Source organism: Pithys albifrons, chromosome 3 (assembly GCF_047495875.1).
Source record: "Pithys albifrons albifrons isolate INPA30051 chromosome 3, PitAlb_v1, whole genome shotgun sequence".
Classification (NCBI taxonomy): Eukaryota; Metazoa; Chordata; class Aves; order Passeriformes; family Thamnophilidae; genus Pithys; species Pithys albifrons.
Window position 1 is genome coordinate 8,130,160 of NC_092460.1, and position 17,186 is coordinate 8,147,345.

At 42.0% G+C, this 17,186-nt stretch overlaps 1 protein-coding gene across 13 annotated transcripts in view; it reads left to right on the forward strand.

Moving 5' to 3' along the window:
- The window catches only part of CADPS (calcium dependent secretion activator), a 216,362-nt gene that overhangs the window by 153,021 nt on the left and 46,155 nt on the right, over positions 1–17,186 (forward strand). For all 13 annotated transcript variants that reach the window (XM_071550343.1, XM_071550331.1, XM_071550332.1 and 10 more), the window contains 3 exons: positions 6,507–6,613; positions 12,142–12,298; positions 13,258–13,399. In XM_071550343.1, the coding sequence (XP_071406444.1) occupies positions 6,507–6,613; positions 12,142–12,298; positions 13,258–13,399 (406 nt within the window). The remainder of the gene's footprint in view (positions 1–6,506; positions 6,614–12,141; positions 12,299–13,257; positions 13,400–17,186) is intronic.

Here is a 17,186-nt window from a genome sequence, read left to right on the forward strand (position 1 = left end):
GTGTGCTGCTGAAATGCTGCTTTATTTGTTTCATTCCTTGAAGTGGCATTCAGTTGTATTTAATGAAGAAACATTATGCAGCTTCTGAGATTTCCTCTTGCCCTTTCAAAAGCAGTGTTTAAAGCAGTACAAAGTTATTACAAGAGCTTCAGAAATCTGAACATCTACATTCTGACATTATCTTTCTACAAGTCTCTCACTAACTGTGGAACAACTTGCTGCCTGGGGCATGAGACACAATTCAGATAGGCACAATGATCAAAAAAATCAGGAGATAGTTCTCTTTTCCACTATGTTGAGTTTTTGAGGTGAATTGGAGTCTCTTTCTGAGTTGAAAAAAAAAACATTTCTGATTTTTTTTCTTGCCTTTAAGATACATCTTATTTTGAAAACAAAATTATCAGCACTGAAATCCCTTTCAGATACACACAAATTCATTTTAGGAATGTAATAAAAGGCTGCTTTGCTTAGTCCTTCAGTTAAGTCCATTATTCTTTACAATTGTCTTGATAACAGCAACTTTTTGTATAATTTTGATGATTGGCTTGCAAATGAATACATAACACTTAGATACTAAGGCCTTTTGCAGAGGCCATATCTTTTTAATTATTCCAAGGAAATCATTTAATCAGTGGCTACACTTTTAAAAAATACAGAAAGTCAATAATACTTTTCTCCTATTGCAAGTGTAATTCTCACTGTTGGAGAAGAATTAGTAACCCATGTAGCAGAAATCATGGTACTGAGTGAGAAACATGTAGTTTGAAAATCTTCCAGTCTGTAAAGTCACACACAATGAATTGTGTGCAATATCCATACCCAAAGTAGAACAGATTTATCAATGTACCTGTTATACTCATTGCAGGCTGAAGCTTATTGCAAGCACAAACCTAGAATTTGCCAAGTAATTTGAGCTTCTGCAAGTATTTTATTTGCCAGTATCACACAGAAGTGTAAAAACCTTTGGCAGAAGTTTGTCCAGGAAAGCACTTTGTCAGTTTGTTAGTAAGGAAGAAGCTGCTCTTGCCTCTGATTTCAGCGATGAAGGTGTTTAAATCTTACCCATCTGACACACATGAGCAGCAAATACAAGAGCATTTCTGATACTAAAGTGGCTATGATGAGGGATCAGAGAGGAAAAGGACAGAGGAAGAAGAAAAGCCAAAGTGAAACAAAACCTACCACACATGCTGCCACTCAGACTAGCAAGTGCCAGAAAAGCCATCCAGCCTTACACATCTTCCTTGCTCTGAGCAGGAGCTGATCCCACCCCTGAAAGGAACCTCATGTGCCATCTCAGGGACCTGGACCTAGAGAAGCACATAAACTCCAGTGCCTCATAGGCATGGCAGTCATAGCCCCATTTCTATTTCAATTTCCAGAGAACATTAATCCTTTTCCTTAGCCAGACCTTAATCTTTCAAATGTTCTTGCAATTAAGAAACAACAAAGAATAGCATGGGTTGAGGCTCACAGGCTGCTCAGTTCCCCCTTGGAACAGCAAGAACTCTTCTCCTTTTGTTCCAGGTGGTTTTGCAGCCATAGTGCAAGAGCCTTGAATTTGGGTCTGAAAAATTGGAAGTGAACAAAAGAGATGAATATTTGTGCAGATTGGACCAGACCAGAATTATATTAAGAGTTTTCTCCTTAACCTACTGCAGTGCCTTGTGGAAGCTTGTTTCCAAGAGCGGGTGGTGGCAGGGAGATGCCAGGAGCAGAGGAAGGTGCTGGGGGGGGGGTCTCTCATAGAAGTGAGAGCCACCCTGGGGCACTGCTGACAACTGCACAGCGGGAGCCTCCTCCAAGCTGTTCTGTACGCTCTGCACTAGCGACTCGTGAAGATGCTGCTGCATCTCTTGGTTTTGCCTCCTCCTCTTTCTCTGTTAATGACTTTTCCCTAGGCCAGAAAGCACTTGCACTAGTCAGGTCCATTCAGCACTCTGGAGTCTGGGTGTCCATTAAGTCTGAGATCTGTTTTTGGATGGGGAGCTGTTGGAGATGCAGGGGCTTAACTGAGATTTGAGAATGCTTGAGGTTTGCAGAGCTGAGGTGTGCAATGGGATGCAATTTTAGGCTGTGTTTTTAGTCTCCCCTTGGTGCTCTTAGGAGGACCTCTCTGTCCTTGGCACCCCCACCTTTGACACCCAACAGACTCCCCTGGGTAGTGAGGAGCTCCCACCCCACAACTGTCACATGCAGGTGGGAGGAGATGTGCAATCCCCTCTCCCCACCATCCCTTCCCATCCAGGGACCTTGGCACAACCTGCTCTCCATAGTGACGGGCAGTAAAATATTATTCCTACATCTACATGTCAAACTCAGGAGCCATCAGTGAGTAGCCAAATTGAATTCTTGCTTATGTTTTAAATTAGAGTGAAAGTCATTAGGCCAATGCCCCAGAAGAAGTTATTTTTGTCACTTGAGGCTGAGAAGTTTGTTTCTGGGGACAAAGCCACCCTTGGTAAACACTGAGCAAAGATCAGGATTACTCCAGAGATGAATGAATAGATTTGCTTTTCCTGTTATAAGAAAACAAGGAAAAGGAAAAAAGCCAGAAACCAGTAGCTTGAATCTGAGAGTCTGAATTAATCATTACACAGCTTCAAAGACTAAAAATACATGTGTGTGTGTGTGTGTGTGTGTGCACGTGCACATTGTATGTGTGTTTATGTATGTGTGTGTGTGTATATATCCCCATGTATGGAGAGGGGCACCAACCTAACTCACACTCCTTAATGGTTTACTCAAATATTCTTTATTATACTTTGATAAGTGTTATAATTCTGTGAGAAGTAAAAGCAATCAGAAATCTCCGTTGCACAAGCCAACCCATTTTTTTTATCCCCTCTGGAAAATGCAAGCGAAATGGCAAGGACTTTTGGCAATAGAATGTCCAGATAAATATGCCAGATTCCTTGCAAATGGCATGATTAAAAATAGTCACAATGCTGCTAAAAACTGTTATTAAAAGGAATAGAAACTATTGTGTTAATATATTCACGGTATATAATTTATTCTCTGGGTGTATGTAAAAGGAAAGGCTATTTTCTTTGAATTTTTCCTATGCTGATATTGTAAACTATATGACAGATGGGTCAAGTCCTGATTGCAGTATTCTAACATTTGGAATAGCAAGTAACATATTTGATAGAGCTGGCAAGTTTTTATATATGATTCAACCCAGAATATAAAAGCCACTAGAATTCCAAGTTGAAAATAATTAAATGAGCTGGAAACGATCAGGAACCACACATTTTTAAGTGACAGATTTTTTTACATGTTTAAATTGCACAAGAATATTTTATAGCTCCCTTTAACCAACAGTGACGTTTAATTCTAAAATGTGTAATTGATATTTGCAAAGCAATTAATTCCTGTGGCTCATTATTCTATTGCTAAATGTACCTAAGCATTGGAGTGTTGACTTCAAGTCATCTTTTTTAGTCCACCTTTCCTGAATTCCAGAGTTTTAACTGAATTAACCCATTCCAGTTGCCTTGTGTGACTGCATGAAGTGCAGTTTCATATTTACATTGAATTTTTAGCTTTCTGATTGCACGGCATCATAGGATGTTCAAATCTGCTGACTTCTAGAATATGTGTTGTCAAATGGTATGTCATTACCGTGCAATACTTCAAATACCAATAAGCAAAAACCCAGCAGCTTATCCATTTGTATTTGATCATTTCTGCTTATGTTCCTTTCGAAGTTTCCATCTTTTTGTCACTGTTTATGAAGTCATTTGTCTCTTTACTTTTGGCGTCTCTCTCTGTCATGCACAAGCAGCCCGTCCGCCCAAGCCTAAGCCACCGGCTGGGCCACCGTCATCTCCTCAAACGCAGACTAACATGATAAATCATATGCTCAAAGGCATGGCCAAACAGCCGCCAAGTACTGTAATAGTCTTCCTTTCTTTTATTCAGTGGTTCTCTAGTCTAGCAGTCGCTTGTGTAGCAGTAGAAAGCGAGTTCTCATGTGCAGCTTTACACAAGATACCTAGTGCGATGTGGTAGGCTTTAGAGATTTAGAGGTAGCATTTATTTCAAAATGTCCACATTTTTTTGTCTAGCAATGTCTGACATATGCAACATTTTCAAATATCAACGTCAGCACAAAATAACATTGTTGTTGCATAACATTTTGCATGAAAACTATAAATATGTATGAGCTTTACATGATGTTGGATGAAATGTTTGATAAGTATATCGTATACGTTTCATGTAACTGTCAGTGCTCCAGCTATCTTAGCAGAATATTCTGATGTATAGTAACTTAACCAGGGAAATATTTAAAATAAGAAGGAAAAAAATTAAGATTGACATCTGCTGGCTGCCAAAGTTGTATAAGCATCAATATTTTCTTTAAAGACAGCATCTCTGAGCAGTTGTTCTTATTAACACTTTTGTCTTTTAGTTATATTTGAGAGCAGATCAGTGTTGCAAATGAGAATGGGTCTGATGCTGCTCTGATCAATGGAAAACCTTCCCCTTGGCTTCAGAGGTACAGAAACAATCAGATCTTACTAAAGGACCTGTCTTTGATCTCCTTTTGCAAAAGAAAACAGTTTCTACTTCTTGTAGCTGATGAGGTGCTGGATTGGTTAGAACAAAGATTGAGGAGTTAATCAGAAGCTCTGCAATTTCAGTATTTGCCCAATAAATTATATTAAGAGGAACCTGGATTTTTTCTTTTTTTTGTTTCCAGTGATACAAGAAATAAAAGGAAAACTGGAGAAGAAACCCCCAGGGACCCTATCTGTGACATAAACCTGCAAAAGTGTAGAGTTCATTTGAATGGTGCTTTACCACTGCTCAGCCAAGCTGAGCACCTGCAATGCCAGATGCAGCTGATCAGGTTGCTGAGCTGCTCTGAGAAACAGCCCCTGTACCCCTTGTTTGACAGCCCAAATGTGACTGTCCTGAAACATGGCTTTCCTTTTCACGGGAAATGTGTTAACTGTAAACAGGTATTCAGGGAAAACTGTGAGCCAGCAAGATTTTGAGGGGTAGAATGAAGTCCTGGAAGCTCCCTGAGCCTTCAGCAAGGCAGGGATTTCTCCCTGGGTTAGCTGTCCAAGCAAAGCGGGGCCACCTTGTGCAATCACAAGTTTCTGTCCCGTCAGTAAAGAAGAACTAAACACTAGAAAAAAGTACAGAGTGTGTGGAAGGCTGGAGAGAGATGCCCAGTCAGCACCCAGCCTGTCAGTAGGACCCAGGCTGCCAGCTTAGCCAGGATCTTTTGGAAACCCCAGGGTGGTTCCCAGTAATGGCACTTCAGTGTATGCACTGCTAGCATTTCACTGTGCTAGGGACATACAGCCTGCTCTAGTGCTAATTACAGATGGAATTGGCTGTTTGGTTTTTTGCTGCTTCACCCATTTATGAATTCCCTGGGTTTGATATTACAGAGAGGCCAGTGCAGAGGTATGAACTGGCTGTGTAGTGCAATGCTCCTCTTTGCCCTCACTGCACTAGAGAGCCAGGACTGGGACCTGGTTGTTAACTGGCGAGAGGTGTCTGTGGTCAATATGGTGACATGGATCCCCAGGGAGCAGGTCTCCCACTCCACTTGTCCTCCAGACAACCATTGCAGGGAGATTTCCCACACCCCAGGGCATTGAGCTGCGGGACCAGCTCACAGAATCCTCCTCGGCCACGCTCAGCCGGCTCTGCAGAAGCTGTCATTCAAGGAAAATGGGATTGTTTTATTTTTATCTGTCTTATTTCTAGTGAATACTCTTAGGTGTTCCATATTGTTAGTGCCTCAGATTTTTAGTGTATTATTATTAATATAAATTACTTAGAAGAATATAATTTTATTATTTTTTAAAGTTTTCCAAAAATGTTGCAAAATAACTCAGCATAGCTAAACACCAAGCTCCAGGATTTAAACTCTTTGGTTTGTTTGCGGGGTTTTTGTTGTAAAGTTGCATCTCTTTTCCCATATAAATCTTATCTCTGAATGTGGGTTTTACCACTTTCCACTCCCTCCAGCATGCATAACTCCTGACCCTTCTGGAGATAAATCCTGGAGCAAGGCAGACCTGCAATTTTTGCTCTAAGTAGCAGGTGACATTTAAATTGCTCAAGTGACAGATTTGTTTGAATTGATCTTCTTAAGGGAAATTTAAAATAATACAGACATGATTCCTATCATAGCATCATCTACGTTGAAGGATGCATATTTTTCATATATTAGTGGCCAGATGCTGTCTTTAGGGAATGTGATGTTCTTATTGGAGCTAATAAAGTATCACCATAAAGCAAAACAACTCTGACAGTATTGTGAAATTTAGAGCTGGAGCACTGTATTTACATAGTAAAATAACGAATGTGGCTTTCTGGTTTGCTCAGTACTAATTATATAAGCATTTAACATATGCATGAAAAGATCTTTAAAGCTGTAGAATATTACGGGATTTTTATTTTTTTAACCTCTAAAATAACTAACTGTACGTCTAGCTTTTCACCCTGCTTCCCTTTTAACTTGAGTTCTTGTACTACAGAAAATGTAGGCCGGTTAGTCACACCAGCTAAAAAGTTAGAAGATACAATACGTCTGGCAGAGCTGGTAATTGAAGTCCTACAGCAAAACGAAGAGCACCATGCGGAGGTGAGCAGCGGCGCCCGGCGAGGTCGTGTCCCCCAGGTCTTCAGCAGGCTCCTCTGGGAGCCTTGTATATCTGTGTGATGTCTTCCCAACTGGTGATGGGTTCGCTTCTTTAAAAGCCAAAAGTGTTCTTGAACAACGGTGCTCGAGTACGATGAAGGCAAAGTACAGTTCAGGGGGAGTGTGTTTTTAGATGGGGGAAGGGGGCTAAAGGAAGAATTAATTAAATTGTGCTCTCCTCGATGTCAGTCTGCAGCCTTTCCAACATCGTCAGCAGGAGCTGAATCTGGCCAAATATATTCACCACCAGCTACATACAAGAACAAGCCTGTCCACTTTCCATAAAGGTCGTATTTCCAGATAATGACCTGTGTGTGTGCCTCCAGCCAGCAAGAGCAGGGCCCTGCAGCAAGTCCTGCTGTCCAGAGGGGAGCAAGGAAAACCATAACAAAACAGAACAACTCTCCTTTCTGTCCCTTTCTGAGCATTCAGGTTTCTCTGGGCCCCTACAGTACATTATTAACTCACCTGGTTTTGCATTGACCTTTTCTGTCTTAGCTTATTGGGAATAGCTCAGTTACTAGTCATGAAGGTTAGGATGAATTATGCTCAGTTACTTGGGTTATCTAAGGCCTAATACCACTCTTAACTCTTCAAAGCACTTTAATGAAAAGATTTGTGTTTTAAAACCACTGAAACTGTGTCATAGTCAAACATAGACCAGAAAATCATGAGGCTTGATCCTGGAAACACTTGATCCCACAGGCAGCTGGCATGGCTGGCTGTAGTCCCGCTCTCAGCACGTCGGGACATTTCTGCCCGAGCAGGTGATGTTGCATACCCATGTAAGTATTTGCAGGATTGAGCCCTGAGTTCGCTCTAAGTCTGGTGCTCTTGAATGCGTATTGAGAAGTTAATAATTTTAAAATTCAGAGGGTGCAGTTATTGTTTATGACTGTAGGTATTGTACCACTCATTCACTATTTTCTCTTTTCCTCCCCATTGATATATATCTATATCTATATATACTCACTATATTTTGCATTAAGAGCATTTGATAAATAATTTCACAGTCACCTAAAAATCATTCTGGTGTGTATTAAATTTGCAGTATAATTTTACTTATTGATAATACACAACAATCCACAAAACCCAACTAATGCCTGATTGCATATTTAAATTTCCTCCCTGTTTTTCTACTGTTCATTCAATCTTGGATGATCCTGGCAGGGGAAAGAGGTATGTGACTAAACCGAATGAAACGAGTCACTCCTGTCATATTTCGTGCATGCCCTCTCAGTGCCATGTTTCCTACTGGGATTTTACCCGGGTTGCCCTCGCTTCCGTAACTTTGACCGAGGAATGTAACAGCAACTTTGAGTCGGCTGCTTGCAGAGCTGGTAGCCTGACACAGGAGTAAATGTGGCATAGCAGTCCGGTCCATGCATGCAGCAGTGGGTCTATTTTTCAAGCGCTGCAGTTACATCCCAACACAACCCTACCTGCCTGGACTCGCTCCTCAGCCTGTTGTTACCTGTCGTTTGCATTCACCCAACCTCTAGTACACTGTGGTGGAGATGGACTAAGTACTACACGAGTGCCTAGAATGGTAGTGGTCTTCCTCTGGTTTTGTCTGTATGTGCCTTGTACTGGATATACAGTATTTATATGTAGAGAGAGAATATATGGGGTGAAGAGTGAAATAAACCTCATTTTTACAGAATCAAGAGGTGCTTGAGAGCACTGCACTTGTGCACAAACTGTTTTATTCCACTCCTCACCAGCACAGGCTGGATGTACAACCAGTTGGGAAGGACCTGTTTTTTAAAACACAGGTTATTTTCAAAAGAGTAGAATTCTAAAGGAAGTGGTTACAGGACCAGTTGTGCTCAGCCAGCCACGCTGCCAAGATCACCAGGAGGAAGGCTCAGAACTGTTCTCCAGCATCTTTTGTGTCACAAGGTTTTGATTAGAGACAGAAGGTTAATGCCAACACAGATAGGAGGCATCTCGGTCCCTTGTTCTGAACGGTGACCTGGAAGGGTGAAATCCATCTCTCTTCAGAGCCTGGCACACAGTTGGTGCATTATTGAATCCCTGTCCTGAGGGTGGCTGTGGCATTTCAGCAGTGCACAGGCAGTTGGCCAGCTCTCTGCACACTTTGAATTGCACCCAAGGAAGAGAGAGAAGAGACTGGGTGATGTATCACTCTTTTTTATTATGTGTTGTAGCTATGTTATGCTGTCACAGTGCAATGAAAATTGCTGAGGCATTGCACTTTTTTTTTCTTTTTTTTTCCTCCCAAATAATTCCAGGTGACTTGTTTTTTTGACATAGGGAGAAGGTCTGACCTACAAGGCACAACTCTTTGGTCTACATTGAATATTCAGCAGATAATTAAGTTGCACTGCTTACTGAAGAAATGCCTTATTTTACTGAAAAACAGCACTTAAAATGTGCCACATTTTCCCTGTGTGGACATCCAGGCAGATTCCCTAATGAGAACACAGAAAATAATACTCAGAGCATGGAAAATGATCAAAAATCTTTCTGAGTACTGTGCCTCATCAGTTGGGTTTGCCTTAATAAAGAAGCAACCCAGTACAGGGAGAAATGCAGCAGAACCCGTGTGCCTACGTCTGTAATCTGGGAGAGGGAGGTCTCTGTCATTGTGTCATCTCTCCCATCAGATGTCTCCTAGCTCCCTTTCCCTTCCTCTGGATGACTGATGACAAATGCCAGAGACAATGCCATTCACCTATTTTTAAACTTGAGATTTCTCTCTCTATGTATATGTATGTGTATATGTATATATGTATCTTAACTCCTTGAGGTCATACATATATACATGTGTATCCATGTGTAAAATATACAATAATAGGTATGTTTGGCTAGAAGCACACTTTTTTTTCTCCTTTACATTGTGATTAAACAAAGCAGGTAAGTAGATGGTAAATAAATGAAATGTTACCATCTTGAAGAAGGTTTTCTAAGTATGGTGTTACCACTCCCACTGCAGGAAGGTCCTGCTCACTGAAACTAGAAAGGAGGTTGAGGATCCTGACATAAGTTGGAGACTTACAGAGCTGAAATTTTACTTTTACAGCAAAAGGGGAAACTGTTACTGGTTTGGGCATTTTTTTTTCACCAATGATCTCATGCTTTTCTTCATAATTTCTTTTTTTTAAATAGATTTTTTTTCTCTTTTCATGGAAGCAGGTTTTTATTGCAGGACTGTGAAGTGTTTATTTTAAGATTTGTAACAGCAAATATTCTTTGGCCACCTCTCTTTTCCTTCCCCCCAAAATCCCAGTTGCTGTTGGTCCTTCATAGCACTCACTCATTGCCCAGGGGACAGGACAGGATACTGGAAGGCAGAGAAACCACATCAGAGCAAGGAAAGCCCCAACACCCTCCTTGAAAACCACAGCCAAGCTTTGAGAACCCTCTGCAGCCTCACTGCTCAATACAACTCCTTTCCCAGCCGCTTGGGGAAGAAGGCTGGAGCAGGCATCAGGACAAGATTTGTGTCTTCATGTTTTCAGTGCCTATGTGGTCTCACAGTGGTTTGATGCCTCCTGATGTAGCACTCGCAGGCATCCAGCTGTGTGCTTGGTTGGACACCAGCACCACACTTGGGAGAAGGGCTGAAGAACACTGCCCACCGTGCTCAGCCCTGTGAGCTCCTTCACCTTGGTTTCAGCTTTTCCAGAGTGAAATTGCCCAGGGCCACTGAGCCTGCTGAGCACCCCCAGGCAGGAATTGCTGCAGCAGTGCTGAGCAGCTTCATCCATGGGCTGGGGACAGTTTGCAGGCAGAGGAGTCTGCTGTGGCCACCTTGTGCCCATGCCATGACCACAGGGAAACTCACCTGCTGGTGTTGCCGCCCCAGGCACAGGCAAACAGTGAAGCCATACCTTCATGGTACAGCACACCTTGTCCACATCATCACCCCCATCAAAGGGTCCAGCACTAAGTTTGGCATTTAGGTGGTTGTTTTGGTTATTTTACATCTTGGATATGCTCTGGGAGCAGAATGCTGAGTGTAATGCTCAACCTGTCCATGTCTTCACATCAATTTATATCAACTCATGGAACAATGGCAGTGCAGTTTCAGTTTGCTTTATATTTTGGGAGTACAAAGGAGTGGAAATAGTCCTGAAGACTCCCTGTCAGTATCATTAGTGGCTGAGAAGTCAAGACAAAATAGGAAGAATTAGAGGGGTCTATGGCAGTAATCTGGTTTCGGTGCACTACTCCCTCCCCATGGCCAACTGAACCAGCAACCGGAGTTGTGCTGTGCACATCAGTGCAGTTCTTCATCACTGAATCAAACTGAACCCTGAGAGAGTGAAAATGCATCCTGCTTATTCATGTCTGCTAAAATCTGCAAAAAATGCCCCTCCCTGACTGGCAAATCCTCTTTAAACTGATTCCTCAAATCCCAATCTCTTCCGTTTCACCTCCGCTCTTGTGCCTATGCTGGAAGTTTCTTTTTCTCGCAAAGTGCCACAAAGCTGTTCCTTAGATCCTTGAAGTCACTGAGTAATTTCCTATCTCTTCAAAATGACAGCACATGGTCCTATCTACAGCACTTCCCATATTGCATGTTCCCAGCCAGAAGTGACTACTGAACACGCATGCATGCATTCGCAGCATTCACATCTGAGCCATGTATGATGTGAATGTCACCTCAGAGAGCCCGCACAGCCAATCTTAAGGACCCATGTGCATGAGTATGAGTTACTTCACTGATATTTTTTGGTTTTCAAATTTAGACATTTTTCTCCTGCCTCTGTGAAAATACAGGCTTGCCATAGATATGTTTTGTTTTGTTTTGTTTTGTTTTTTTACCTTGGCATGTTGATTAGTAGAGCTTTGTAATGAGTTTCTAATCAGTAGCATCATGAAGGTGGTAGTGTGTTTCTATGGGCGTGCATAGCTAACCATGTAAAATGAACAGTGCTGTAATAACTTTTAATAATAAACTAACAGTGCTGGTGATGTTTGTAATATCTTTAAAGGAGAGTGTGAGTGATTTAGGAAAGATTTTAATGTCTCGGGCTTTTTGTTTTTCAAGACAAATAGAAGTAGTGAATCCAAGTAAAATTTAACCTGTTGAAAAAGAGCAGAAAACTCACAAGCACAGTGAAGAAACTCCCAAATTTCTCTGCTTTAGAATAAGACTTACTTTATTTTTTCTGATAATTAGCATCATGAAAGATGAATGAAGTCATTTATTGTAAATTGAACAGATGATACATTCTCTACCACATTATAGCTGCATGCCTTTACGGTGGAGCTCTGAACAGATCCTCTACAAGAATCCTTTGTATTAGAATAGCAGTGCCCAATTCTGTGATCAGCACTGCCTGTGCAGGGTAGCGCTCCAAGCACTGTTCTCTTTACAATAAAGGTAGTTTCCATGGGGCGCCTTTTTTTTTTTCTGGAGATAAGTGGCCTAACACCTTTCCCTGTGCTTTATTAGAACTAATACACTTCTTTATTATCTTTTTCTACCAACTCTGAAGGCCTTTGCTTGGTGGTCAGACCTAATGGTTGAGCATGCGGAGACGTTCCTGTCACTGTTTGCAGTGGATATGGATGCTGCGTTAGAGGTGCAACCCCCAGACTCCTGGGACAGCTTTCCGCTCTTTCAGCTCCTAAACGATTCCCTCCGTAGTGACTGTATGTATTGTGTTTTTATCATTTCCTTTTCAGTGGGCAGTTCAGGTTACTGATAACACTTTCAGCCTCTCCGTACTGCACAGAGAACTGAGATGGGTAGAGATTTACAGTACATACTTTTTCAGCATCAGCTTGATTTTGTACCATTACCAGTAGAAAAAAGCACACAGACACTCCTTAAGTCAAATGCCCCAGTCGAAGGTGAGAAGTTGAACTTTTATTTTGCTTCTTCTTCTCAAGTCTCTTGGTAGTGGATGCCTGATAAGCAGGGAATTAGGTACTCTATCTCATTGTCTTTAAATGTGTGTATCGTTTTATGTGTGTGTATTGCATTTCTTTAGCATGAAGTAAACCACTCCCTGCTTTAGGATTTTATTGAAGGGAGGAAAATATTACAGTAAATGAAATCAGGAGTATGTCAGAAGAAGAGTGCTTTGTGAAATTAGACTCTTCTCCAAAGCACGTGGGCCTTCAAAACTCTGTGAGGATTTGGCGCTCTCCCAGGGGATCCAACCACTCCCTGGGGAGCTGGTGGCAAAACTGGCATTGCCTTCAGCCCAGACCAAGGCCCCAGTTAGTTTTCTAAGACCTCATGGAAAAAAGCCAAGGACTCATCCTCTGAGAGTAAGTTCCAGCATCAGGGTAGTGAGTAAAGAAATTGTTTTCCCACCTGCTAAAGCCATAATGTTTGCCATGCTGTATTTATTACACCTGTTTTATTCACAGGAACTAATAATTTGTAAGCTTGACATTAATGGAAAAGAAGATTCATTGTCTGTTTATGTTTGGAGCAAGAAGCCATTCCTGCTGTCTGTGTCATGATGCCAGCCCCTGTTAATGTTCTTGAAGTTTTCCTGTTCTCTGACAAATTCATTGTGTAATGAAGTGCCATGCTGTGGTTTGTTACAGAGGTTTTAGTAACAGTAGTGTCTTACTATACTTTTATTTATCTATTCTAGATAATTTGTGCAATGGAAAATTCCACAAACACCTCCAAGACCTGTTTGCTCCACTTGTTGTTAGATATGTCGATCTGATGGAGTCCTCAATTGCACAGTCAATTCACAGGGGCTTTGAGCGGGAGTCATGGGAGCCAGTAAAGTAAGGAAACCTCCTTTGATACAATCGGAATTTGGGTGCAAATGGATGGAGATTCATACAGGGATGAATTAGCAAACATTAGACTGGACATGCAGAACTAGTGCTTTAGATTTTCTGGTTTAATGGTAAAAATAGAAGGCCTGATCTCTTCAGGATTTTCAGGCTAATGAGGGAAATGGTATTGGCTTTTTGAAATGCATTGCTGCCTCAGTTTGAACTGTGTGCCTTTGGACAGGGAAGCATGAAAATGGGAAAACCTTCTTAGCTGGCATGGCTTTTTGGATCCCATTCTAAAAGGCCTTTTCCAATGCTGCTTTTGAACTCAAGTAACTCCTTTTCAGAACAAAAAAACCTCACTTCACTGTGTTCAGTCCAGCCCTATAACCTGTGTGAGTCATTATTGTACTTATTCTTCCCAATACTCATTTTTTCCACCGCCCCTATGCAGGGATAGTGCAGTGTGTGCCTCTCGCATCAGCCCCATGGCTGGTGGCTGTGCTTGTCCCTGTGTCCAGGGCAGTTCTGCCTGTCCCAGCTGCCTTGCCTGCAGGATTGGATGCGCAAAAAACAAAGCGAAACACAGGCGAGATGGTTCAAGCAGACTCATTTCTTACATTTGGAAAGCTGGGAGTTCACCAGCAAGAAATTGGGAGCCTGAGGAAAAACCCAAATTGAACTCAAGAGCTGGCAAATGATAAAAATGTGACATGTGCTTTGGATTACTGTTGTTATTTCACAGGTTTTGAAGCATTGCTGAACCCTGTCATGCTTGCTCTACAAAGCCAAGTCAGATCCTACAAAGGAAAATAACTGACTTTTCCTTCTAATAAAGGTATTAAAATAGAAGGATTGACCCTTTGCAAGCAACCTAAGTCTGGCAGTGCCTCAGACCAGGAACTGAGACCAAGTGACCTCTGCAGAGACTCTTTGGGTTTTTTTGTGATTCTCTAGGCGAAGTGAGGTGGCACTGCACTCTCAGAGGTTGCTGCATAAAAGAACGTGTGGTCTTTCAGGGCTTTTCACACCAAATATGTTCCGTTTACAAGGAAAAGAGATTTTGTTCAGCAGCCAGCCTCCCATATGCAACCTGGAGTCTGAGCACCCAGGTTTTTTCCTTTCTTTCTTGTGCATCCTCAGCATCCGTAAGGATTCTGCCTGCCAAATTTCAGACTTTTTCTTGACACCTGATCATCCCCTCTGTTTTGAGTGGGGTTAAGTGGCTGGCATTCAGGAGCCTCTCTCACTTTCCATTTGCTGTCTTTGGTCTGCAGGCTAACAGGATTAAAAATCCTAAAAAATCTTGTTTCAAATAAGCAGATGTGACCCAGAAAACATACAAGAAATAGATCTTTCGAGTAGGAGAATGCCATTTTTACAGCCACTCCTTCAAGCAGAATTGCACTTGAAGTTAGCATTAACTTCAGTTTCAGAGCTCTGCCTTAGTAAAGAATGTGTTTGTATTTCCCTGTCTGTTATGAAACGGAGGCAGTTAACTCTGTGTGCCCATCCACCTCGGTCAAGCACTCAATAAACAATTCGTTCTGCTTTTTTTTGTTTAATCAGAAGGTGTCATCATTTAGTGTTTAAGTACTTTAGGGGCTTAACTATAGATGTCCATAAGCACTTGAGTGCGGTACTAGCCTGTCAAAATGCTTTGTCCCTGGGTATGCCATCCTATATTTCCAAATTAGCTTTGATAGTTATAAAGTATCTTTTCTTAGTTCTCCTGTGATGGTTCTTCCCTTCTGGAGTTCCAGTTAGAGAGTGCTTTGAGCATTTCCAAGCAAAAGCCCAGGATTGACTCTTTCTCTTACAGACTTGAGTATTTAAAAGACTTCTTCCATCAGGAAAGTGGGTGCTTTCCACAAGAAGCTTCTGTCCATCTGGTGTAAAGATGCACTATGGTTTTTTTTTCACGAGTTGATATTTTGTTCTTGTGTCTCGCACACAAAAGTGCGAGTTCCAAATGCTGGCTCAACGTGATGTGACCCGGTGAAGGAAGGCACCAGTGAGTGCCAGAGGGTGGCACTTACAGTGCAAAGGAAGAGAGTGTCATTCCTAGGATCTTATGACACTTTTGATGTGCTGTTCAGATCTAAATGTTAAGGCGTCTTCATCTTTTGCCTCCTGGGCAGACCACCTGCTCCTCTTTGTCTGATCGACAGGGAACTTGCAGAGGAACTCAGGTTAGAGACTACTTTGTTTGATTTGCCCTCCTGTATCTACTGTCTTCTCCCCCCACACGTCCGTACTGCAGCACAGTTGAATTTCTGGCAATAGATTCTTAAATAGTTTGGACCAGCCAATTCGCACCCAGATTGTGACCTTCTAGTTCCACCTCTCCATCAAAGCTTTTTGGAAATTGGGAACACTGCAGTATGTTCTTCCATAGCTTTCCTCTACTTTGAAGAAAGACCTTCAGGGTGGCCAGCAAAGGCAGATGAGCATGGCTGTCCATTCTACCAAGCTTGTTGTTGTCCTGCTTTGGATCTCTACAGCGAGTTATGAGAAGGAAATCTGATTATCTCCTGTTAACCAAGAAATTATTCCACAGCACAAAGTCTTTTGAAAGGGTTTCTCTGTGCTCATGCTTGCAATCAAGGCTGAAATACGTAGCCCTCCATAACCTGACCAGATGGCAGTTTGCAAGCATGTATTTCTTCTATTTTCATTGCTGAGTACTCTGCACCTTATGCTCCGAGGAGTTAGGTACAGAAATCACTAACAGTGAGAGAGATACTGTTAAGTATTGAAAAGATGGGGAGGAAAAGCATGGATGTAATGTGCTCATGAGGGCTATGTAATCTGCCTCTGCAGAGCTGCTGAATTTGCAGGGGGTCCGTGCCCTATAGCTAGAGCAGCTGGTGTGCTCATATGAATCCACGCAGAGAAATGTGGAACACTTGTCCTTCGCACAGTCATCCAAGTATGCAGGATACAGAGTAGGTCTGTTCTCTGGTGAGTTGAGAGGTCTTGGAAAAGTAGGGTTTGCAATGAGGTTTTTTTCATTCTAGCTTCTGAGAGAACACTGATTTATCTTGCAGCCAACAGACACGTATGTGTGTGTGTGTGTCTCTGTGCGTGTGTCTGTGTTGAAGGATCTTTTTGAGAAAATGCTAAAGCCGGTGCAATGACAACCAGTTTCAATGGCTTGACTAAGATGTTACTCATTGACCCAGGGCTGCCTCTACCACACTGTAGTCCTGGTTTTAGCATCTTTTAATTGCTCACTAACCCTTTGAAAACTATTTATAAATGTATCATTAATATAAATGTCAGAACTTGAACAATATGATTATACTAATTGCTTCATAAGGTTGTACAACTACAAAATGCCAGTGGAAAATGTTTCCCCTTAAAAGAAGCACCGTTGTAGTGAAAGTGAGTATTTTTGTTACTATTCTGGGTGTCAGTCACAGGAAGAGCACAGATTTGACTGCCTACTTCACTATCAAGCTCTTTGCTTCACATCAAGGCTTTTGTGAAAAGATTTGCTCTTGAGCATTTGCTCAGCCTCATCAGTGAGGTTTTAAGTGTTTATAGGGATGGAAGAGACAGGCGTTTGTGCCTTCCATCACTGAATCATTTCAGGCATCCCATAGGAACTGACCATTTAAGTATGGCCAAGGGTCTTGTTTAGTTCTATTCTGAACTCAGGAGACAGCTCAATAAAAATACTGTGATTTTTTTCTGCCCTGCTTTCATTACCAGGGCAGCTCTACAGGAGCAGCCCCGGTGCAATTGGACGTGTTCTGTGTGATCGGTGCAGCAGAACAGTGTGAGCATT